The sequence below is a fragment of the Pimephales promelas genome, chromosome 22, assembly GCF_988280905.1.
Source record: "Pimephales promelas chromosome 22, fPimPro1.hap1.1, whole genome shotgun sequence".
Lineage (NCBI taxonomy): Eukaryota > Metazoa > Chordata > Actinopteri > Cypriniformes > Leuciscidae > Pimephales > Pimephales promelas.
The window spans coordinates 3,898,778-3,923,376 of NC_142790.1; the positions used below are offsets into that span (position 1 = coordinate 3,898,778).

The window sequence follows — 24,599 nt, forward strand, 5'->3', positions numbered from 1 at the left end:
ACACTAGACACGGCAGAAGAGAAAACACCAACAGCTCTTTCCCCCGTTACAGGGAACATTAGCTGATGTTTCTTGTTTAGTCAGTGTTGAAAATGCTCTCTTGTGTTCAGGCTGTACATAGTGAATTTTATGTGTTCTGCTTTTGTAACACCATAAAAAGGATTGAAAATGTTAAAGTGATAGTTCATTTTGAAATAAAATTTTGGGATGTTTTAGCTTACCTCAAGGGCATCCAAGATGTAGGTGTCTTTGTTTCCGCAGTATTTTCAATTTTGATATTTTTAGGTCAAACCGTTCTTGTCTGTGAGTCATATAATGGAGGTCTATGGTCACCACCTCAAAGAGCATGTCCAAATTAAACATGATTTAATGGCTCATAAATGTAAGTACACATTGATGGCCTAAGACACGAAACGAGTGGTTTGTGTGAGAAAACGAACAGTATTTATATTGTTTTTACCTTATGTAACCACAGCCACAAAGCACCCGCGCCCTCAGATCAATGTGGTTACAAGAGGTAAAAACGATATAAATATTGTTCGTTTTCTCACACAAACCGCTCGTTTCGTGTCTTAGGCCATCAATGTGTACTTACATTTACGAGTCATTAAAGGATTAGTTCACTTTTGAAAAAAACTTTTGCTGATAATTTACTCACCCCCATGTCATCCAAGATGTCCATGTCTTTCTTTCTTCAGTCGAAAAGAAATTAAGGTTTTTGATGAAAACATTCCAGGATTTTTCTCCATATAATGGACTTACATGGGAACCAGACGGTCCAAGTTCGAAAAGACAGTTAATAACAGTTACAGATGCAGCTTCAAATGTCTTTAAACGACACCAGACGACGAATAAGGGTCTTATCATGCGACACGATCGGTTATTTCAAAACTTATTCCAAAAATGTAACTTTTCTAAGGACAAATGCTAGCCTTTCTATATTCTCTGAGGCGCGTTTGTAATGTCACGTAATACGTAATTACGTTGTTTTACCTTTTAATTCCTTTTTTTGTAAACGGCGTTTGAGTTAGTTTGCACGTTCAACCTATGCGTTCAACTTGTAAACACTGACTCTGTACTTACGGCTACGTCGCCCGTGACCTTTTGAGCGTAATTACGTATTATGTGACGTTACAAACGCGCCTTTTTGGTTTTTGATGAAAACGTTACAGGATTTTTCTCCATATAATGGACTTCAATGGGAACCAAACAGTTCAAGGTCCAAATGGCAGTTTCAGTGCAGCTTCAAAGGGCTTTAAACGACAACAGACGACAAATAAGGGTCTTATCTAGCGGAACGATTGGTGATTTTAAAAAATAAATAAAAAAGTTTAAGTTTTAAACTGTATTTTATTTATTTTTATTTTTTTTATTCTAAACTGTTTTAATTATTCTGACTTCTTTAATTTCTTCCATGTAAAGCACTTTGAATTGCCACTGTGTATGAAATGTGCTATATAAATAAACTTGCCTTGCCTTGCCTTTTATAAGCACAAATGCTCGCCTTGCTCTGTCTGTGATGAGCATTCATGACTCCCCTGTTCAAACTCATTCAATGAACGAAATGACTCGAAAAAAGATTTGTTCATTTTGATGAACGAGTTCAAACAGGAGAGTCACGAATGTTTTGTTGCTTATAAAAGTTAAACTTTTTTATTTATTTTTGAAGTGACTGATCATTTCGCTTGATAAGACCCTTATTCATCGTCTGGTGTCGTTTAAAGACCTTTGAAGCTGCACTGAAACTCTCATTTGGACCTTGAACCGTCTGGTTCCCATTGAAGTCCATTATATGGAGAAAAATCCTGGAATGTTTTCATCAAAAACCTTAATTTCTTTTCGACTGACGAAAGACATGGACATCTTGGAAGACATGGGGGTGAGTAAATTATCAGCAAAAGTGAACTACTCCTTTAAGTATATCGTACATGAGAATTCATAACTTCAAGATTGCCTTTGAATATGAGGAGCTTGGTCAGTTACTATAAAATATTGTTTTCTAATATTAAAGAGCATTTTCACCTTTCTGAGATGAGGGCTCATTGTGCTTGCCGTGTTTGCTCTTACCTTCAGTGAAATTTCGAGCTTATTAGTAGTTAGGCTGCATATTGACATGCTTGCATACTTTCCTTAGTCCATTGCTTTATAGGCCCTGTTTATACCTGGTATTAAGAAGCGTTGTGGTCGATCGGTTCACAAGTAGATGAGGGAGACACTTACCCGTTTACACCTGGTGTTTTAATCCGTCTCTTTTGTCCACTTTCAACCTCTTCTGTCCTGAAGTCTTCAAGGGGAGGGTCTATGGCTTATACATTAAGTCAGTAGACGGAGAGTTAATGCTCTTTTGTGGCGGTTCGAACACATTCAACCACATTTACACTATAAAAGCAATCCGGTCGAGTGTGTTTTCGACTACCTCTGGAAGTGGTCGAAAAGTGGACAAGCTCAAAACGTTTTAGACCCCGTTTGCACTTGTATTTAGCGTCGTCCACTTGTGATCCGAACGACCGAAACGCATCTCAATACCTGGTGTAAACAGGGCCATAGAAGTCATTTGCTTCCTGTGATGCCAAAACATTTGTTAAAGCTAGGACAATGTACCTCAATACTTCTTTATTCTGAACATTGCCTTTTATAAACACTATTAGGGATGCACTGATATAGAAATGTTGGCCGATACCAACTGTTATGATTGCTGGCCTGTATTATAATCTGAGCTGTTTATCTTGGATCATATTATTGTTGAAAAAAGAAAATTGATTAAATGTAAGTTTAATTACAATTAAAATTTTAGAATTTGAAATGCTTCACTTTAGTTTTTTTTTTTCTATGTACATTTCTGAAACTTAAAGCTGCTTTGAAACAATATTGTGAATTCAATAAAATTGATTGAATTGAACATTATAAAAAAAAAACTAAAAAAAAAAAAAAAACGATAGTGTCATGAAATGGTCACTGATATATCATGCATCCCTAAATATTACAGCATTTTTATTTAATATATGTGAAACTAACTTGTGTCATCACTGTAGGTAGCAAGTAAAGATTACTTTTTACTTATGAGATTAGTTACAGATATACAATATTTTACAATTTACAGTTGTTTTAGTTTGTTTGTTACAGTTTATTTTGATGTTTTTCAGAAGGGGCAATTTTATAAATCTAAGTCAGTTATAAATCCTTTTAAAATATCTAAATACCAAATGATCTGCAAAATTTTAACTAGTGATATGATACACACTACCATTCAAAAGTTTGGGGTCAGTAAGGTTTTTTTTTTTTTCTTTTCTTTTAAAAAATAAATATATATTTATACTGGTTGAAGCTCTTCACATCCTGAGAGCAATCAACAATAGACGTGGCCATCACACGTCATCAGCGCGTTCGGTGTGGATATGAAGAGTTGTAGACAGACGTCTAGATTGCTGTTGCTTGCCTTTCTGAAACTACCTACCTTACCTTTAAATAAATTGAAAAGTGACAGTAAAGGTCTGTTGTAATGTTTCAAATAAATGCTTTTATTAACTTGAAAATGTATCATGGTGTCCCCCAAAAATTGGTTTTCAACATTGATAATAAGGCCTTTTTTAGCACCACATATTAGATTGATTTCTGAGGGATCATGTGACACTTAATTACATACACATTAAATATTAAACTAGAAAGCAGTATTTAAAATTGTAATGTTTTAGAATATTACTGTTTACTGTGTTTTTCATCAAAAAATGCTGGCGAGCATCATATCAACCTGATAAAATCATCTCACGCTATCTTGCAGAACCCAAACTTTTGAACGGTAGTGAATCATCCAGGCCAGTTAGTTCAATCCGGACAATATTTGGGCCCTTTTTTTTTTAAAGTTTTAAAACACATCAGTGGATTAAAGTAGTTCACCGGGAAAGGTTGTGTGTTACAGCGATTGTACCACATTTTCTGTTATTGAAGATCTTTTTGAGTGAATTTTAAGTATTGTATAAAATAGTTGTGTAAATGTGTCATTTACTGCCATTTGTATTATATATATATATATATATATATATATAGCAACTTTAGCTCAGCTTCTTTCCTTTTCAGATATGATCCATATATTTACATGTATAATTTTCCAAATTTACGAACGTTTTTCTCATTCGTTTGTTGTTTTTTTTTTTTTTAATTAATTTAGTTTGTTTGTTAAGCTTTTATATATTTTAACTGTATTGACGGCTGTTATTTTGTGTTTGTTTGGGTGTTTTAATTTGAACTTTCCCATTTCAGAAGTATTGACTACGCTCTCCTTTCATAGACCTTGATCTTGTGTGAGAGACTGTATGACTGAATGCAGTGTGTTCACACAATCCAGCTGTAACCACATGACGTGTGTTATACGTGTAGAGATGTTATAGTGATGTATGGTTTGAGTATATCCCATGCTTCTGCGCTGCTTACTGTTGCCCTGTAGTTAGATCCGTGTGTGTGTGTGTGTGAGAACTTTTGATCAAATGCTCACTATCCTCTCCGTCCCTCAGATTGTGTCCAGTTTCAAGGCCACCACATCTCGTGCAGTTTGTCAGCTGGTTAAGGAGTATGTGGGACACCGGGATGGGATATGGGACCTGGCCGTGACTCGGGTTCAACCGCTGGTTTTAGGCACAGCTTCGGCAGGTAAATCTGTCACAACCACACTTCTTATTATTTCTAATAATTTACATTTTGTTAATTCAGGTAACACTTCTGTTTCCCTTGTCCTTTCTAGATTGAATAACAATCAGGGATATTTGTGAACAGTGGAAAAATAACTTTGTAATACAAATGGCATGATATATTTTTTTCATCTAATTATACTTAATTCTATTGCTATTTTAATTACTAAAAACATAATACAAAGTTATGTCATGAATGCATTAATCAAGCTTAAGTATTCATCCCTGTTAGCCAAGTTGAATGTGTCCTTTCATCCTGTTTTACATATTCACCTTTCTTTAGTGTGAAATGTTGCTGTTTGAGCATGAAAAGTCTGAAACGCCTCCCTCTATTGTAGTCTTGAGTTTTCAATATTCCTGATTTAAATAATTCCTGACCAAGACATGCACAAAATGAAGAAGCGAGGCCTGGTTGAGTTAGTTAGTAGTGTGTTGAAACTCACAGTTCTGGGAAGGGGCGGGGCATTTGTCAAACACGCTCAAAGCGCTTGACCAATCACAAAACACTGGTGCAGTCGACCAATCAGAGCACAGTGTGGTTTTCAAAAGGAGGGGCTTCATAGAGACGGAAACAATGGAGAATTTCGGAAAAGTTGAACATTTAACAACTTTACATATATTCTACTAACTAGAGCCCAAAAACAAATAAAAACTTTGTAAAAAAACAAAACAAAACAAAAAAACTCTCTAGTCTGTCAGTAACTGTAAATTACCATTCAATCTTGATAGCCCCGACTAAATGACGGATTATTTTAAGCAAAAGTCTGATCCTTGTAACTTATTCTGTTTTGTTTTCTATTAGTTTGTTTATTGCTGATAAATTTGCAAGTTTTAAATTGTATTTAGACGTGCCCCAAATTCTGGTAATAGTTTGTTGAATTGCAGGCCTCATGCGAAATAAAATGGATGATACAATACAACTTAAAGGAGAACTCCGGCGCAAAATGAACCTTTGGTCTAATTACACATTGGCACCTAGTCGACCGTTCTCTGAGATTTGTTTTCATGGTAATCGAATGTAAAGAGTTTTATCTCTAAAAACTGTTTAGCGTATAATGCTAGTATATGGGCGCATATAAGTAAAAAGAAATAGCTATTTTATACCACTAACAAGGCTCAAAATAACCCCACACGAACACAGTAACATAATGAGGGTCCATACATGCAAAACGAAGCATTGAGAACTTTGTAAGTGTACAGGCCGTTTAATAAGAAGATATTTTATAAAGACAGTTCACTTCGCGTATACAGGCAGGAGAAAACAGTCTCGACAAGTCGAACCACGAGCGCTGTTCATACAGTTCAGCTCACTCGGCACGTCGTTGTGGTTCGACTTATCAAGACTTTTTTTCCAAAGATGCGTTATACGCTAAACAGTTTTTAGAGATAAAACTCTTTACATTCGATTATCATAAACAAATCTCAGAGAACGGCTGACTAGGTACTGATGTTTTTTAGACCAAAGGTTCATTTTGTGCCGGAGTTTTTGGTCTCTAAGATTTTTTTTTCAATATTTTTTTCAAAATTACAGTTAAAACAGTCATATTATGAAACAGTCTCTTATTCAATTTTAATCTTCAGTGCCACATGATGCTTCAGAAACCATTCTGTCTTTCATTATTCTTCAGATCACTGTTCGATGCTGTGGAGTATTGAGACGGGGAAGTGCCTGTTGAAATATGCCGGCCACGCTGGATCAGGTATGAAACTCTTGATGGAAAGTGATGATTTTGTGATCCTTTGTTTGGAGCTTAGTGTCTTAAGATTTTATATGCTGTGGGTGTGGTTAGTGTTAACTATGTTTTATAGAGTCTAATGAATGTTTGTTGTCATTGTTTTTCTTGCAGTCAACTCCATTAAGTTTCACCCCACAGAGCAGATGGCACTTACAGGTACACATCAACACATTCGAACATCTGCTCTTTCGTTTCTTTTCTCTCTTTCTTTAATGAAAAGTAAAAAAAAAAAATTTTTTTTTCAAGTTTTATATTTTATATTGTAATAAAAATTACACTATCAACCACTATACAATACAACACCATCAAGAATAGAGGGAATGCATTGACATCACTTTCCCACCAGAACAACCCCCTCAGCCTGACTGAGTGGCAAAAGATCTGCTGCATGACTGGATTTAATAGGGAAAAATGCAACTAAAACGAACAATTTTATCAATTTAAGCTAAATGTTGGACTCAATATAGTGTTCCTTACAACTTACTAAAGATCCAGTGATCCATGGATATTGGCATGCCAGGAATCGTGTTGCTTGACATTTATGTTTGCCTGATTTCGACACCGGGGTAATAAAAGCAATATAGACCTAAACATAAAGCAAATTTGCCTGTGAATGCTTTAATATAGGTAGATCTAAATCCAGGTGATCACTTAAAACAATGTTATATATAGCCTATATGTATATATATATATATATATATATATATATCATCATCGTCCTGCCCTAAAACTTTATAGTTTTTTTTTTTTTTGGTCAGTGTTTATTAAAAAAACATCCAATAATGCAGAATATGCAATGATAAATATTGAATTGATGAGTTGTTAATATATATATAACAATACAAAATATATGGATATGGTTTTAAAGCTAAATTCAGCATATTGACACAAAATGATAGCTGCAAATCAAGTCCAGTTGTTTCTGTGAATTGCAGTGATCCATTTGCTCCTCTTTCTATAGCAGTCTGTAAAAATATACCTCCGATTTTTTGTCAAATCCAGTTTTACAGTCAATCGCAAAGCTCTTTCCCACTTTATATGTGTTGTGTTTGTTTTTCGTGGCATTCACGCCGAAAACAAATACAGCCGCTCAGTCTTTTTGCCACTCACTGTGAGGAACTGCAGGCACTCCGGCCGACGGTGACGTCACGCGCATACCCTCTATAACAGGAATGACTTTACCAGGGGATAAAACAAGTCATTAAATTTGGTAAAATTTTAAAATAAGGTTTCATTAGTTAACAAAGAACGGTACTTTACAGCATTTGTTAATCTTAATCTTAGCATTTACTATTACATTTTTGTTAACATTAGATAATTCACTGAGGTGAACATGAACATTTTTATTAACTAACATTAATAAAGGTTAATAAATGTTGTAAGAATGTATTGCGCATTGTTAGTTCATGTTAATTTATTAACTTATGGTGTTAACCTGTGAGACCTTATTTTTGCGTTAACATGAAGCTTGAGTTTCACAATACTTGAATTACACCTGAATAACAGTAAAATGCTGGAAATAACTTTTTTCTCTGACTTGAAACGTGATTTGCTTCTTTACAAAGCATATATTTTATTTATGCTACAATCTTATGTACACTTCCACAAATCTTACCCTGTGCATGCAAATCATCATTTTATTTTCATATGGGGTCTCGCCGGGATTTAAATCTCTCGCAGGCTAAGCGGGAATCCAACCATTCATTTATCATGTGACTGACGGCTATGTTGCCTTTTTTAATATTTATATTTCCATAAGACTAAGATATTGTTCTCTCCACACACATGTCAGATGCTTTTAAATATGATGTGATAGATGACTGTCCTTTTTGTAATTTGATGTTCCATCTGTATTTGCTTTGTCTGTGTTTCCTGACAGCGTCCGGGGACCAGACGGCTCACATCTGGCGTTACATGGTACAGCTGCCACTTCCCCAGCCCCCAGCAGACATCAGCGTGAGTGTTAAAACACACAGCGTCAGAATTCTGCCTCCTTTTTACGTAATAATGCCCCTCTAGAGCTGTGGTTTTCATCCAAGTGCCGTAAAATAGTTTATCTGCAATTTTTGTGCACCATTTATTCGTGCACTAGCATGGTATTCGAAAGACAAAAAAACTTAATATTTCAAGGAAAAAATAATAACTCGCTCCACCTCTGAAACCTAAATATTCTGTTTTACTTGGAAATATGCCACAATTAGGGAGTACAATAGCTAATGAATGCTGTTCCATCCTTTATTTATTAGTTTTGTGTACTTAAATCTACGTTATCTATCGTTTTTTGATGAAAAAATAAGTGTTATTAATAAGAGAGTGCATAAAATTAATCTTCCAAACCATGTCTGTCTGTCTATCTGACAGTCAGACAGATAGACAGACAGACAGTCAGTCAGATAGACAGTCAGATAGACAGACAGACAGTCAGACAGATAGACAGACAGACAGACAGTCAGATAGATAGACAGACAGACAGTCAGATAGACAGTCAGATAGACAGACAGACAGTCAGACAGACAGATAGACAGACAGTCAGACAGATAGACAGACAGGCAGTCAGTCAGACAGACAGACAGTCAGACAGACAGATAGACAGACAGACAAACAAACAGATAGACAGACAGACAAACAAACAGATAGACAGATAGATAGGCAGATAGACAGTCAGATAGATAGACAGTAAGACAGACAGTCAGATAGATAGATAGTAAGACAGAAAGACAGTCAGATAGACAGACAGGCAGTCAGTCAAATAGACAGTCAGACAGATAGACAGATAGATAGACAGTCAGATAGACAGTCAGTCAGATAGACAGACAGATAGACAGTCAGACAGATAGACAGACAGATAGACAGTCGGGCAGTCAGACAGACAGTCAGACAGACAGTCAGACAGACAGACAGACAGTCAGATAGACAGATAGAGATAGATAGACAGTCAGACAGATAGACAGACAGTCAGATAGACAGTTAGTCAGATAGACAGTCAGACAAATAGACAGTCAGACAGATAGACAGATAGATAGACAGTCAGATAGACAGTCAGTCAGATAGACAGTCAGACAGACAGTCAGACAGATAGACAGACAGATAGACAGTCGGGCAGTCAGACGGACAGACAGATAGACAGACAGATAGATAGACAGTCAGACAGACAGTCAGACAGATAGACAGATAGATAGACAGTCAGACAGACAGTCAGACAGACAGTCAGACAGACAGTCAGATAGATAGACAGTCAGACAGATAGACAGACAGTCAGACAGACAGACAGTCAGATAGACAGTCAGATAGACAGTTAGTCAGATAGACAGTCAGACAGATAGATAGACAGATAGATAGACAGTCAGACAGATAGACAGACGGACAGATAGACAGTCAGTCAGATAGACAGTCAGACAGATATATAGACAGACAGATAGACAGTCAGACAGACAGATAGACAGTCAGACAGACAGATAGACAGTCAGATAGACAGGTTGCAGGCAAAACGCATGCAGGTTTAGGTTTTTAACCGCCAGAAGTTGCAACGTGTACTGTATCTTTAAAATGTTCAGTAATTATGGCTGCAATCACGTTTTATTGTATTTATTTACTGCTCAAAGTCTGAATTAGTTTTAAATCCATTCTTTTCTTTAACATCTCTGAATTAGGCCTCGCTGGACGATGACGTGGACTTCTCTGATAAAGACGAGGCTGACGGGGAGGCAGAAGGGCCCAACGAATGTCCCACTATCCGCGTCGCAACGACGACCTTGAAGAGCCACCAGGGGGTGGTGATCGCAGCGGATTGGCTGGTGGGAGGGAAGCAGGTGGTCACGGCCTCCTGGGATAGAGCCGCTAACCTCTACGACGTAGAAACCTCTGAGCTGGTGCACACCCTCACAGGTGAACGTCACTGCTCTTGTGGTTTCCTTTGCCAGGGTTTTAAGGCCAAACACCTCTTTTTTACACATGCGTGTGTGTGTTTGCAGGTCACGACCAAGAGTTGACCCACTGCTGTACTCATCCCACCCAACGCCTGGTGGTGACATCATCCAGGGACACCACCTTCCGCCTGTGGGACTTCAGAGATCCCTCCATCCACTCTGTGAACGTCTTCCAAGGCCACACCGAGTAAGTCACATGATCTCTCTTCTTACATTCTTACACGTTGGCGTTTGACTGTCTACACACAGGGTACAAACTTAACACTTGCCAAGCGCCAAATGAGAGTAAAAGTGAAATCATTATTATGAAGAAAGCTCTTCTAAAGACAGGATCAGGGACTGTCGGCCACTTACTGTCATTTTTACTATCTGACATTTTTCTAGGAAGCCGAAGACCTCGTTGTCATAACTCAGACATGTTAACGTTGTGTCACCAAAGAGAGAATATAAAGAACCAACTCAAAGGTCTCGACGGTTTTGTGCCTGCTTAATTTTATAGCGAGAGACTGTAGCTCAAGTGATTTTTGAAAGTGACATGACTAAATAACTCGTATTGAATATAGATTTGTTATAAGGACAAGAAAATACGTTTTCATGACTACACTGTAAAAATGAATATGCTTTATCTAATAAAAAATTTGTGGCAACAGATTACAAGCAATATTATTAATTAAATTTAACCAATTAGAATTGAGTAATAATTAATCAAATTAATTCTTTAAAAGTTAAACATTTAAAATGAGTAAAACTTACAACAACAACAACCAAAAAAACCATTAAGTCACCATTATGGTGATCGGTGTTTGTTTTAAAATGACGGTTTTCTCCTTCCGTGATTCTGCTTGTTAACATCAGGTGTCTTCAATGTTGCCAATATAATTAATCTTTGATGTCTGTCTGTTAGTGAGACATTTTTGTTAATTTTTTTTTGTAAACTTTACTGATTTTACATGGTTAACTTTTAAGGAATAATTTGATAAATTTAATTAATAATATTGCTTGTAATCTGTTGCCACAATTCTATTGATTAGATAAGTAAGAAATAGTTGTGGCTGATAAATATTAGTTATTTTTAACTAAAACTATTAAAAATCATTTTATTAATTAAAATAAAGCTGATGTAAAATATAAATATTAGATTAAAAATTTAAACTTAATAAATATAAATGTAAATCACTCAGATAAACTAAGTTTATGTTGAGTTACTTACATTTCTAAAGTGGAATACAAATAAACTAATGCTAAATATAAATATTTTTAAATAATAATAAAAAATGCATAAATGACTAAAACAAACTAAAATTAAAATGAAAACTTGAATTAAAAAATGTTCATTTTAAATCTGAAATAACAATACACACATACACATATACATATTCTAAGTTTTTATTGTCAATTCATTCTGAAGAAAAAGTCACAAAAGTAGTTGTTATGATATAAGCATGTTGCTAGGGTGTTGCTATGTGGATGCTGTAGAGTCTTATTGGCTTCCCTGCAAAACAAAAGAAAAGAAGCCAAATTCTAGACATTAAAATGTAATTTATGAAGGTTTATGGATCACATCATAGGCATTAGTTGAACTATTTTATGAAATATCATCTCTGTTGTTTTGTTCCTTCTCTCTGACCACAAGATGGCAGTGCATGTACGGCATTTACAGGACCACTTCAGTATGCACTTTAATTCATTCACATCAACTTCCTCAAAAGCAAGTAAAAGCAAACCCTTTGCTGTCGTGCTCTATATCATTTTTATTCCCAGCGTTCCTGTTCAGTCCCTTTGCTCTGTGTTGGTGGCGTGTTAAATCAGTAGTGTGGTGGTTACTGCTGGTTAAGGCAGGAATGAGGCGGCGCTGCAGTCTTTGATTACCGGGGATTACACGCCGCTCATTATGTTCAGCCCAACATGTATAATTCCGTCAGATCCCAGCGTAATGCTCTCAAATAGACAATCAGCGTAATGAGATTATCCAGCGTACTGCTGCACGCTTGCCTCTGTCAGCCCCTCCGTGCAAAGTCAATTACTGTCCGTCACTCTCGTCCACACTGACCGAGCCGCACTTCGCCACCGAGTGTGCGTTTGACTGTCGGGCTTTTCTGACGGAGAGCGTCGTGGATCGTCTGTGACCGTACACTATCCATTCAGCTCATTAATCTCTCTCAGGGTGTTATTCAAGTGATAATATGTTATAGTGGTAATATAGTCGATGTTAGGCACAATACACAACCGGACCGCTTTACCTGTGACTGTTCACAATACTGCTTTATAAAGTGATTTTTACATGATAATAATTAATATTATAGTAATTAATAATAATATTTAATAATTAAATAATAATATTACAGTATACAATATTACAATATTAAATATAGTATTCACAATACTGCTTTATAAAGTGTTTTTTACATGATAATAATTAATATTATAGTAATTAATAATAATATTTAATAATTAAATAATAATATTACAGTATACAATATTACAATATTAAATATAGTATTACAATACAGTACAATATTACATTATTAAATAATTAATAATAATATTACAGAGTGACGTTTTTGTTTAAATTCTCTCTTAAATAAATATATATTTATAAGTCTATTAGAACTAATTCATATTTATTTTTTTATTTTTTTTACCATGCCTTGAATCCATGAATTTCTGTAGTTTTTTTAGTTTTTTTTTTGTTCTCAAAATAAGAAAATGTATAGAAATATTAATTGATACATTTTTAAATACTGAAATGATCTAAAAGAAAAATAAACCATTTCAATATTTATTGTGTGAAAAGTATTTTTTTACACAAATAACACCAGAAACATTAAATTCTAGCTAGCCTACAAATATACGAGTCAGCCGTTTTATTTCTAAAAATGTATAAATCAATTCACCTTGCACACCCAAAAAGTTCTAAGTGTGTTAGACAAAACTGTTATAAAGACTAGTTCGCAAAAGTAGGTTTTTGAAAAAAAAAAAAAAAAAAGCGAAATACCCGAAAACGTACCCAGGGTGACGAGCCAATCCGGCGTGCATCTTGTCCGGCTGGATTCCAACGACGTAAGACACTTGAGCCTACGCCAACGGTTGAGGAGTTACGAGCCGGTTCGTACTTTTGCCCGCAGTAGCGCCCCCTTCAGGCCGATCGGGGCCGGCCTTGATGACGTTGTAGGCATCGTGAGTACTACCAGCCCCCAAAGTTTCAACTCTCTACGACTTACGGTTCGTTCTGCCTGATCAGTTTTACATGGAGAATGCTGCATCATGGGAAAATTAACAATAACAATAGGGTTTCAGCACTTCGAGCTTGAACCCCTAAAAATACACACACACTATCGTAGCTTGTAAAAAGCTTATTTTTTGGGATACATGCTGCTAATAAGGAGGTTTGAATGTGTTTTACAATCCATGATAGTGTACATGATTTTCTTATTGTGTTTTCTCTTGTTTTTGTTTGCTTTTTTTATACTAAGGGTGTTTGGAAATGTAGAAATTAAGGAGCTCCCAAGGGGACATGGTGAAGGAAAAACAGATTAGATGAAAGGAACAATTATTTAAATGTAAAAAAAGCATTTAGCAAAACAAAACCTTAGTGATCTTAGGTGAAACTAGCAACTAGACTCTATTTACAGTAAAAACACGAAGTCAAAATAGTGATAGATTATATTTACAAGTCAAAATCGCAGTATTTTCTTTGCAATAAGGGTAAGTAGTAATTATTATGCTATTAATACTTCTAAATAGTGGCAGATACGATTTGCACCCCAGTGTTGTTGTACATTAAATGGTATGAAATAATAACATAGTGTACATTATTATATGTATTCTTTATAAGTGTTAGTTCACAGTGCATTAACTAATGTTAACAATTAACAATGTTGAAATTAATATTAACTAACATTGATAAATGTCTGTATTTTTAATAAAAAGTATTTTTCATTCTTTATGTTAACTAAGGTAGTTAACTAATGAACCTTATTGTAAAGTGTTACCAAAATGATTCAATTGATGCAGCCTTGTTGGGACAATAAAGCCCGTTCTACTCTAACCGATAAACACTTTAATATTAAGCACACGTTAGACACTTCATTTCCACTATATTTGGATAATTTTGATTGAAAATAAATGCCATTCCGATCAGATATGTGATGGGAAACGGGAGTAGAGTGAGTTCAGCACAAGGCGGTATTGAGCTAGGGTCGATTTGCTTCAATTTTCACCGGGATTCACACCGGACTCGCATAGCACGTCAGACGAGAGTGATTTAAATGTTAAGTCAATGGTAAGACGCGTTACGCTTTTTTAAAAAAAAATCCTGCGGTGCGAATGAGGCGGAGAGTGCGGCAGACGCAAATACGCCTCATTCGCGCGGCAAGTTTGCGTGAATGGCGCGAATTGAGCAACTGGCCTGTTAAGCGTGTTACGCGCGAATGATTTAGTTAGTGCTATTTGTGCATTCACGCGTTTGACGCGAATTCGCGCCTGCCACCCGAGTTGAAAAATCTGAACTTTGGCGTCAATTCGCGCCCCGTTAACCAATCAGGAGCCTAGCTGCTTGCTCACGTGGTGAAGGATCTGGATGCTTCAATAAATTATTTAGTAATATGACTAAATACCTGGTGTGGTTCTAATGCTCAACAAAGCAAATTTCATCACTTAAAACTTTATTTCAATATACGAGAGATGTTCATTTTGTATTGAATGTTATTTATTCCATATCTAAATTATATTAAATATTATTATAATGTAAAGACAACCAACAACATACATGTGCATAAGTTCGTGAAACTCGTCAAAAAACTCATGTCCGGTGGACACAAATACAGCAAACGATGATCCCCACGCCGCTGTTCTGCTCTCCAGAGTAAATGCAGAGCGGTGACTCTCTCGATGAATGCTCGATCAACATAAAAAAAGATGGCCACCAATGGATTTCGATTCTGACACGCGTAAATTTCGCTTCAAACTTTTGTTTACACGCGTAAATTTCGCTTCAAACTTTTGTTGTTTACACACGTCAGTTTCGCTCTTGACGCGTTAATGGATTCAAAGTGTTCACGTGTATCCACAGATTCCTACGCCCCATGAGGCCTTGCGTCAAAAGTGGGCGCGACTTCCGGTTGGAAGTAAACAAAGCGCGATTTGACATTCATGACACTCGTTCATTCAACAGTTGACAGTCATTCAAGTTATAGCGATCCAAACGATGTGGGAACACAACCTCGACGAAATTAAAAAGGGTGAAATAACAGTACCTTTACCCTCCGCAGTAGTTGATTGGGAGTATTATAATAACATTATTAATAATCAATACTCATCAAGGCATGTTGACAGACAGTTGTGCGAGCTGGCAAACATTTAAAATAAAAAATACACACTTAGTCATTGTGCTTTGGTCGGAGTTTATTCAAAATTATAAATGAATGTGCTACTTGAATATATTAACTGGCACATTTGGTATTCTGTCAACACAGCCTTTGATCCTGAGTTTAGGTGTAACATCAGTAGCGAACAGCCAATCACATGCTGATAGAGTTTATAGAATATTAACAATTTAAACAAATGTACACAGGAAGATTCGTAGTCTTTTGGGAGGTGATGGAAACTACAGTCGTTGGCAGGATCACTCTGATTTCGTTTTCAGCTTATGTTCAAAACAATCACGTTTAAGCCACTGAATTAGTTTAGTCCGGTTATACATACAACCGCGAACAGCACACGTTGTCCCTGAGCTCCGTAACGACATCTCTCATAAAGATTTGCGTCTTTAAATAGTAAAATAATTCTCCGAAAAACAGCTAGCCTCTTCGCTAACTAACACACAAAATACCATTGGAATGCTACTTCCGCCGCCTCACCGGAAGTTTCACCCACTTTATTTTTTACAGGAGCGCCCCTCGGAAACTTGTGGATAACTAGGCGCGAATTTGCCGCGCTATTCTTGTCTAGTGTGAACGCACAGTTAAACTATTGCTACTGTTGACAATCAATTTTCTTCCATGTTTTTGTCTGGCCCAATCAGACGTCAGTGGGTGGAGTTAGTGTAAATCGCCTCTGCCAATAAGGTGGGCTGTTTGCACTAAGTGTACACTCCAAGAGAAGAAAACCTCCTGCGTTGCGTGTATATTCGATTAAAAAATGTTTGACACATTCAAGGAAAAGTTTTTAAATACTTGATACTTTTGACACTGCTTTGGTTCTGAAAGTATCGAGTACAGTGTAAATTAAATGAGTATGTGTTCCTGACGATAAAGCACAGAACACATTTTCCGCTGTCGTCTCGTAGTTGAACTTGTTATATGTGAGGAGCTTTGAACATGTGACTCGGGTATCAGATTGACTCCAGTGCTGTCAGGTGACACAGGAGTTGATGAGACGCAGATAATTATGTTGGGCCGCTGAATTCACTCGTCACTGAGCCCTGAGCAACAATCAACACACACACAAGTGCACACTTTCACACCTGTGCTGCAGTTTCTCATCATATCCCCTTGTGTAATCAGACAGTGGAGTGGCAAAATAAAGAAATGCGTGAAAAGTAGCTTAAGGGCCAATCCCAATTCTACCCCTTACCCCTTCACTTTCCCCTTCCCCTCCGTTTTGCGCGTCCACGTGAAGGGGTAAGGCTGTCCCAATTCTCTTTTGGTTGGAGGGGGAGGGCTAGGGTGAAGGGCCAGATAGCCCTTCAAACGAAGATTTTTCGGGAGCACACTTCAAACGAAGGGGTATGAGAAGTGTCACTGCTAACCCAGTCTGGCTGCCCAAGCGACAAAGGAGACCCATAAATTTAAGTATTTGTGGCTTTAATAAGTATTATAACGACAAATAATGATTTGCTTTATGTTACATTCAATATTGTGTTCATATTTACGGTCAGTTTCTTCACAGAAACGTTTGTAAAAAAAAAAAAAATCGCTAAAATTACTGTAGTTTGCTAACGATAGTCCCGCAACATATTTTCGTCGTCTCCGTTGTTTCCTGCGAACTTCACAAGATGCAAGAAAATAGCTGTAACCCACGCGACTGAGATAACTGCAGCTGTCGACGGGATCTTGGAAGTTGTGATAAACATCGGCGCATCTCCTGTGACGTAGGCGCTAGCGACGACTTATAATGACGTTTAACGGAGGCGTAGTGGTGTCCCATTTCTTAGGGGAATATTTTCACCCCTACGCATTGCCACTCTGTTTCAAGGGTCAAGGGGAAGGCGAAGGGGTAGGGCTAGGGGAAAGGGAAGGGGTAAGGGGTAGAATTGGGATTGGCCCTTAGTGTTGTCAGCATCTTCCAGGACTCTCTTCACATGAGCTTCATCTCCAGAGCAAGTTTCATTTCATTTCAAATTGTGACAGAAATCAATGCTTTTCTCAAAGTATTAATAATAATAACGATAATACAGTTTATTAAATCAGTATTTAAGGAACATCAAGTGATCTTTCAGCAATTTAAGCGGTACATTTTGCTTTGTTTGGAAAGGAATTGTTCAAATTCCTTTTTAAAGATGAATTAAATTGCAAATCATAAAACACAGAAAAAACAAAACAACAAAAAGACATCACTATCATTAGCATTATTATTGCAAACATTTTAATAACATGTGAATGTTTTTAAAAATGTAATTAATCCAAATTGATTTTCATTATTACAATTTAACACTGAATTTGTGGAAAAATAAAACTCATTTCACGGGGCTCTAAAAATCCCACAATCCCAGAATGCTTGAGGATGGACTCTTTTGACCAATGGACCTCATAGCTACATTTTAGAAAACACTCTGAGCGTCTTGCAACTAAATAATAATGGCCTGACAATCCCCACAACACCCTAGTATATCAGCAGTGAATATTCCTCGAACTATGAAACACCTGACGTGGAAAGTTTGACTTCCGAATGCGACAAAAGGCTTAATGAATGAGATGTTTGACTGGATGTAGCAGCGTGTGTGTGAGTATTCCTGCATGCAGATGTGTGAGTGTGTGGGCTGTAGAGACAGCTGTTGGTTGTAATGAGTGGCGTACAGTGCAGTGTGTGTGTGGTTTGATGGTGTCACGCATGAGAGACAGAGAGAGGGTGTTGTGCTGTCAGTGGGAGTGAATGCTCTGCTGCACTGGGACCGTAAGATGAATGAGCTCTGCAGCGCTCCTGGCAGGAGCTGAGGACCTCCTAAAGACCAGACACACACACTTACACACCTTCACACAGGCTGAGTTTATATTCATTCATGCTGAGCATGTCTGTGGGTCTATGCATAGCACACATACATGAATCATGCTAGAATCTTTCTCACACACACACACCCTCCTGATTCTGGCTCCGTCATTTCCTATCCCTCTGACATCCTGATATCCTCACTTCTCTTCCCTTGACTCCACATGACAGCACACACATTTACCAAGTTGCTTGGTTTCTTCGTTTTACCCCGTAACCGGTAGCTCCGCCCACTATGGAATCTTATTGGTCCAAAATCCATCTCCACATATGGCGCTTTTCCAATTACCAGTACCAGCTCGACTCGGCTCGGCTCGCCTCGACTCGGCTCGCTTTCCGCTCTGTTTTTCCTTGAAGACAGTACCGCCACAAATAGTACCCGGTCGTCATAGCGACGCCTTTCGTTTCTCGCTGCCCTATCAAGCTGTCGCTGGATCCTCTCTTCGGCCGCCAAACAAAGGAAAGTCTTTGACCACGGCGTATTCTTCCGAGTTGCCATAATAATGGGCTCTATGCACGGCGGTATTTCCGGTGAAGCATTAGGGATGCTCGATAACTTCCGCCGATCGTAGAGTCCAATGCAATACCGAGAATTTATATTGAATTTTATACTCCATGGTTATACTAAAGAAACGTTAGGCACAAAAACAGATAAAACAGACACCCCTCGCTGTGTTTATGCTTCTTTTTAAAATTATATTAAATAAACATAACTATTTTAACTAAAATTAAATCTAAACGTATGTACGTTTCGTTTCAAAGACGGGAGGACGGTAAATTTTGAAGACCCTGCCATAATCCCGTTTTCCTCGGTTCTCCTCCGCTTAAATCTCCACAACCGGAAATGGACGAGCATCCTTGCGTCAAATGCGGAACTTATGCGTGCATATAGCCCATTGTAGTAAGTTTAGTAACTATCTCTGGCCAAACTATCTAAAAATGGCGGGGATATTTTGGATACTCCATCTGGCGCGTGCAGTGATGCTGACGATTCTCTCTGAAGGTATTGTTTTTACGTCACATTTTAGTATCGGCTCAGCTCGCCTTAGCTTGCTCAGAATCTCGCCGGGAGTGGTACTAAAAAAAAAACCCGAAAGCAGGTACAGGTACAACTTTTACACAGTGGAAAACCAAACAAAGGCGAGCGCCAATAGCTTTCTTTCATAGGATTTCTTTTACAATGTCTTTTTGAACGGTCAAAGTTGCACTAGATGGGTGTGTTTGACCGTTGAGCTTGCATCTTGTGCATGACAGGGTGCAGTGGTGGCCTAATGGTTAGAGTTAGGCCCCGTCCACACTACTGCGTTTTCGTTTAAAAACGGAGAATTAAAACAAATACGATCTCCGTCCAAACCAGCGTTTTATCTGCGTATTAGAAATGATCTCCGTCCACATTAAAACGACTGAAAACGCGGATCACGTGACCATTCACCAACACTGGGCATGCGCGTGCCGGTGTAAACAGTGGTTGGCGAATCAGGGAAGGATACGTCATGACTGATAACACCCAATCATGGAGCCGAGCGTAAGCGTTTCTAAACTCCACCGTTTTGTCTCGTCCACACTAAAACACCCTCCGGAGATTCAAAACGAAAAACGGAGCTGCAGCGTTTCTAAACTTCTCCGTTTTAGGTCTTCGTTTTTCCAGTTTTAGTCTGGACGGGAGGTGCAAACGCAGAAAAAGGTCGTTTTTAAATGAAAATGCAGTAGTGTGGGCGGGGCCTTAGAGAGTCAGACTTGTAACCTGAAGGTTAACGATTGTAAATACCGGTAGGTGTGGGAGTGGATGAACAGCGCTCTCTTCCACCCTCAATGCCCTTCACCCACGACTGAGCTGTCCTTAAGCCCCCAATCGCTCCCTGGGCGCCGCAGCAAATGGATACCCACTACTCCGGGTGTGTGTGTGTGTGTGTCCCCACGGTTTGCAGTGTGTATGAAGAGTTCCATTTGAAATTTTCTTCTAAAATGATCATTTTTATCAAGCTTGTATATTTAAGTTCAGTAATTTCACTTAAATGGCAATGAAGATTACCTATTAATTGTCATTTAAGTGAAATTACTGAACTTAAATATACAAGCTTGATAAAAATGGTCACTTTAGAAGAATATTTCAAATGGCATTTAAAGGCTTTTGCATCTGAACTCTTCATATATTCTTCACACGGTTTGCAGTGTGTGTTTGTTGGATGAGTTAAATGCAAATTGAGGACAAATTGTGAGTATGGGTTACCGTACTTGGCCTTCATGTTACACCGTGTTCTAAAATGTGGTTAAAATAAGTTCAATTTTTGTCTCAAGTGTATTTGACTAAATTTCGCTGCGTTCTAGAGTTTAAAGGCGACCCATGTCATTATTTTCCAAAATGTAATAAGTCTCAGGTGTCCCCAGAACGTATCTGTGAAAATTCAGCTCAGAATTCCCCACAGATAATGTATTATACCATGTTGTAAATAGCATTTTTGAGTGGAAGGAAAAACATGATGTTTTTATGCAAACGGCAAGTAAAAAAATTGCGTGCATATTAGATCTGTGTATTAAAGTGAAATTAGCGTAATTTACAGTACCTACTGCTAATCAAAAAACAGAAAATCAGTCACTGCTCTTGAATAACTTTAGTAGATTTAATAAGATTAAAGGAGTAGTTCACTTTTGAAAACTTTTGTTGATAATTTACTCACCATGTCATCCATGATGTCCATGTCTTTCTTTCTTCAGTCGAAAAGAAATTAAGGTTATTAAACCACCCCTTTCAATCCGATCGAAATTCTAGTCGGATCGAGCTCAATCGGATCGATTAAGGTGTTTACATGAAGGTTTTTTAGTCCGATTGAGCCGTCAATCCGATTACAAGGGTCCATGTAAACGGAGCTATTGTGATCTTTTAGCTCAATTAAAGAATACAAACTTTAAATATGCGGGATTGCAACATTTCAGTGTAGTGGAACTATTTTTAGGTTGAATTTTCTGAAAGGGAGCAGAATGTGGCATGATGTATTACGACCGCTGCAAATTTTGCATACTCAGTCTAGTGTATCTGCAGCTTACCCTTTAATTCAAATCCAATATCTGCATTCCCTATATGTTGGATATAAATGGATTTAAGATACTTTTTCACAGCACTGTAGCTATGGTAGTTTTAAACCATCAGTACTAGTAACAACATTTCTATTTTTGTTTTGTAGACTGAGGCTCATAAACTGCTGTACAGTTTCTAATAGTGAGTGAAGTGTATCTCAGTTGTGCAGTACAGCTGACATATGCCTGTCTCACTTCACTAACCCCAGAGCATCAGGACACACCATGAGCTCAGCATTACGGCATATGGACACTTAGATGATTTTTTTCCCCTGCAATTAGCGGCATAAAAACTTTAAAGAGTTGCATTTTTAGAGCTAACTAGTATATATTGGTGCCCCTAGCAAATGAAGTGTGAACTGAATGCATCTAGAAATCAAACAGAATTTGAGACTTGACTTGAAATGTGACCTTGTGAACCTGTAGCCTGTGCATATTGGTGCAAAAGGGCATCAGAATGGCCTGAAACAATGTCCCCTAATCATCTAATGATGGTGCAATTGATAATGAGTGGCACAGTACAAATGATACATGACACGAGTCTCGCTGTACACGGGGGCACGCAGTGTTTGCTGCCTCATTCCTCTTTCATCTGCAGGGCATTCCCTGTCAGAGACACTATCTGTCTGTCAGGAGTATCGCCAGTGTGCTCGATTTCAGACGGATCGAGGGAGACACACCTGCTGTCTCGGGGAATGTGTCAGAATGGGTTTCTCACTGAGGAAGCATCACAGCTGGTGTCTCCTTTGAGACAGATCATGTAAATTCTGGATGACATGCCCACCTATTTCTGTTTCTCTGATGGGGACTAGTGGTTAAAGAATCAGGCCTGAGGCCAAAGGCTGTAGGTTTGAGTCTAGTAAGGGTTCATTTATGGATCTTAACATTGCATTAAACTGTCATGTGGTTGGTTTTGACATTGGCTGTCATGAAGCCATTATAACTTTTTAATGACAAATTCAATTAGTACCACTGTAGTTGAGGTCACGAAAAATATTCATGACACAGTTATAATGCCTCATGACAGCCAATGTCAAAGCCAACCACACGACAGTTTAACTTAATTTAATGTCAAGTTGTCATGACAAAGACACTGACAGGTTATGATGTATTGGTTTATGTCAAGACATCTTAAAAAATGTCATATTTGCATTCAAAATGTAATTATTCAGCGAAAGACACTTAATGACAGTTATAAACATGCATAAACCGTACTTCATATTCAAGACATATGCAATGTCATGGTTATGAAGGTGTCATGTTAGTCTTAAGCCTTGTTCACACTACATGATTTTAAAACGTCGGGCTGAACTGTGCGGTTCACACTACATGACTTGCTCTCAGTGAAATCAGGAGTGTTCAAGTTGTTTAGCTGTTTACACCACACAACACAACGTGATTGATCCACAACAGGAGGTAACTCACTACACGAGTTGACAACGCACTATAGAGATATAACCACGATCGGATGATAAGAGCAAATCATATTTGACTCTAATGAGAGCTGTTTCAGTACTATGGTACGGTCTAAATCTTGAAAATAATTAAATAAATAACGAGTTCACAACAACTCTGTCACCCAACGATTCTATCTTGTCTACACACCACGTTTTGTCACGAAAAAACACGCAATAAAACGAACCAGAAATGACGCGAAACAGCCCGTTCGCCAATACCCAGTGACACAACACGTGAATATGGACGTCAGACAGAAACTAGTGCTGCACACTGTTTGCGTGACGATCTGCTCTGAGAAAAAAAGAGAAAAACTAAGATTTACCTGGTGTCCTCAACCCATGTGTTGCTATAATTGGCTGTACTCATGACATCACTGAGATTGAGTCGCGCGACGGCTCTGGATATCTAGCAGGCTAGATTTTTTTCTGGGCTCGGCGACGCGTCTGCGAGGCGCCTGCGAGCGTTTTCGCTGCGTTGTTGGCTCTTTCATACTAACAGATTGGCAGGCGTTCATCATCCGCTAATCCCCTGCGATTTGCACGCGATAACACCCTGACCTGTCGGCGAGCTCAACGATTTGCAAATCGGGCATAAATCGGGCTTAAAATCCTGTAGTGTGAACTTGGCTGGACACCCCTTCAAGTGTTACCTAAACTGCTATTTGTTGAACCGTAAAGGAAGGAATGGGATTCCATTGTTAGTTGGGTTTCTTACACCAAAGTTATGTTAAATGCATTTTTTTTATGTTGAGGTTTGAGAGAAATGGTGGAGGGCAAGATTTTTGGTAAATAAAGACTTTTGTTCATCACAAATCAATCGTATGACTTCAGAACACTTGGAATGTAGTATGTCATATTGGTGCTTTATTGCCATTTTTAGGACTTGAGCCTGTTCATCCGTCCTTATTCATTTTCATAGTGTATACGAGATCTTCCACTTATTGAGACTCTCCATTTGGACATTCCTTTACTGTGTGCACAGAATAAACTCTGTATGAAATTCATAGTTGTCAATTATAATTAGGAAGCATACATCTTGTCTTTCCCAGAATCAGCAAGAGTATGATCCCATGCACCTACATTAGCCATTGTTTTAAAGAGCTTATTATGCTCAGCACTGGATCTCTATTGAACACAAACGCCGTTCTTCCTCTAATGAGTCTCGACCTTGCTTGTCAGTGGTCCCAGGGGAAACGGAACATTCCCAAAATATCATTTGAGTTGTAATAGGATTTTAATCAAGCCTTTAATCTATTATCGGCCCCACCACCGCCCCCACCATTGCTTTCCGGTGGCAACCCAAGATGTCAGAAAGTGTTTCCACGCTTCACTTTGGATGTGAACTCTGCCGGAGCGAGCCGGGCAAAGCTGTTAAATACAGCCAAACCCAACTCCAAATCTTTAATGCAGCGGAATTTAGCCCCTAATTAAACCTTAATATCATGTCAATTCAAATTAGCACGGCTAGAGGCGAGTGGAGCACCAACTCTGGCCCTTTTTTTTCTCTTCATTTTTCTC

The 24,599-nt window shown here is 38.0% G+C and overlaps 1 protein-coding gene across 3 annotated transcripts in view; it reads left to right on the plus strand.

Moving 5' to 3' along the window:
* The window catches only part of wdr37 (WD repeat domain 37), a 46,222-nt gene that overhangs the window by 13,817 nt on the left and 7,806 nt on the right, over positions 1-24,599 (plus strand). For all 3 annotated transcript variants that reach the window (XM_089125568.1, XM_039667445.2, XM_089125569.1), the window contains 6 exons: positions 4,509-4,644; positions 6,311-6,382; positions 6,530-6,574; positions 8,298-8,374; positions 10,069-10,303; positions 10,390-10,531. In XM_089125568.1, the coding sequence (XP_088981694.1) occupies positions 4,509-4,644; positions 6,311-6,382; positions 6,530-6,574; positions 8,298-8,374; positions 10,069-10,303; positions 10,390-10,531 (707 nt within the window). The remainder of the gene's footprint in view (positions 1-4,508; positions 4,645-6,310; positions 6,383-6,529; positions 6,575-8,297; positions 8,375-10,068; positions 10,304-10,389; positions 10,532-24,599) is intronic.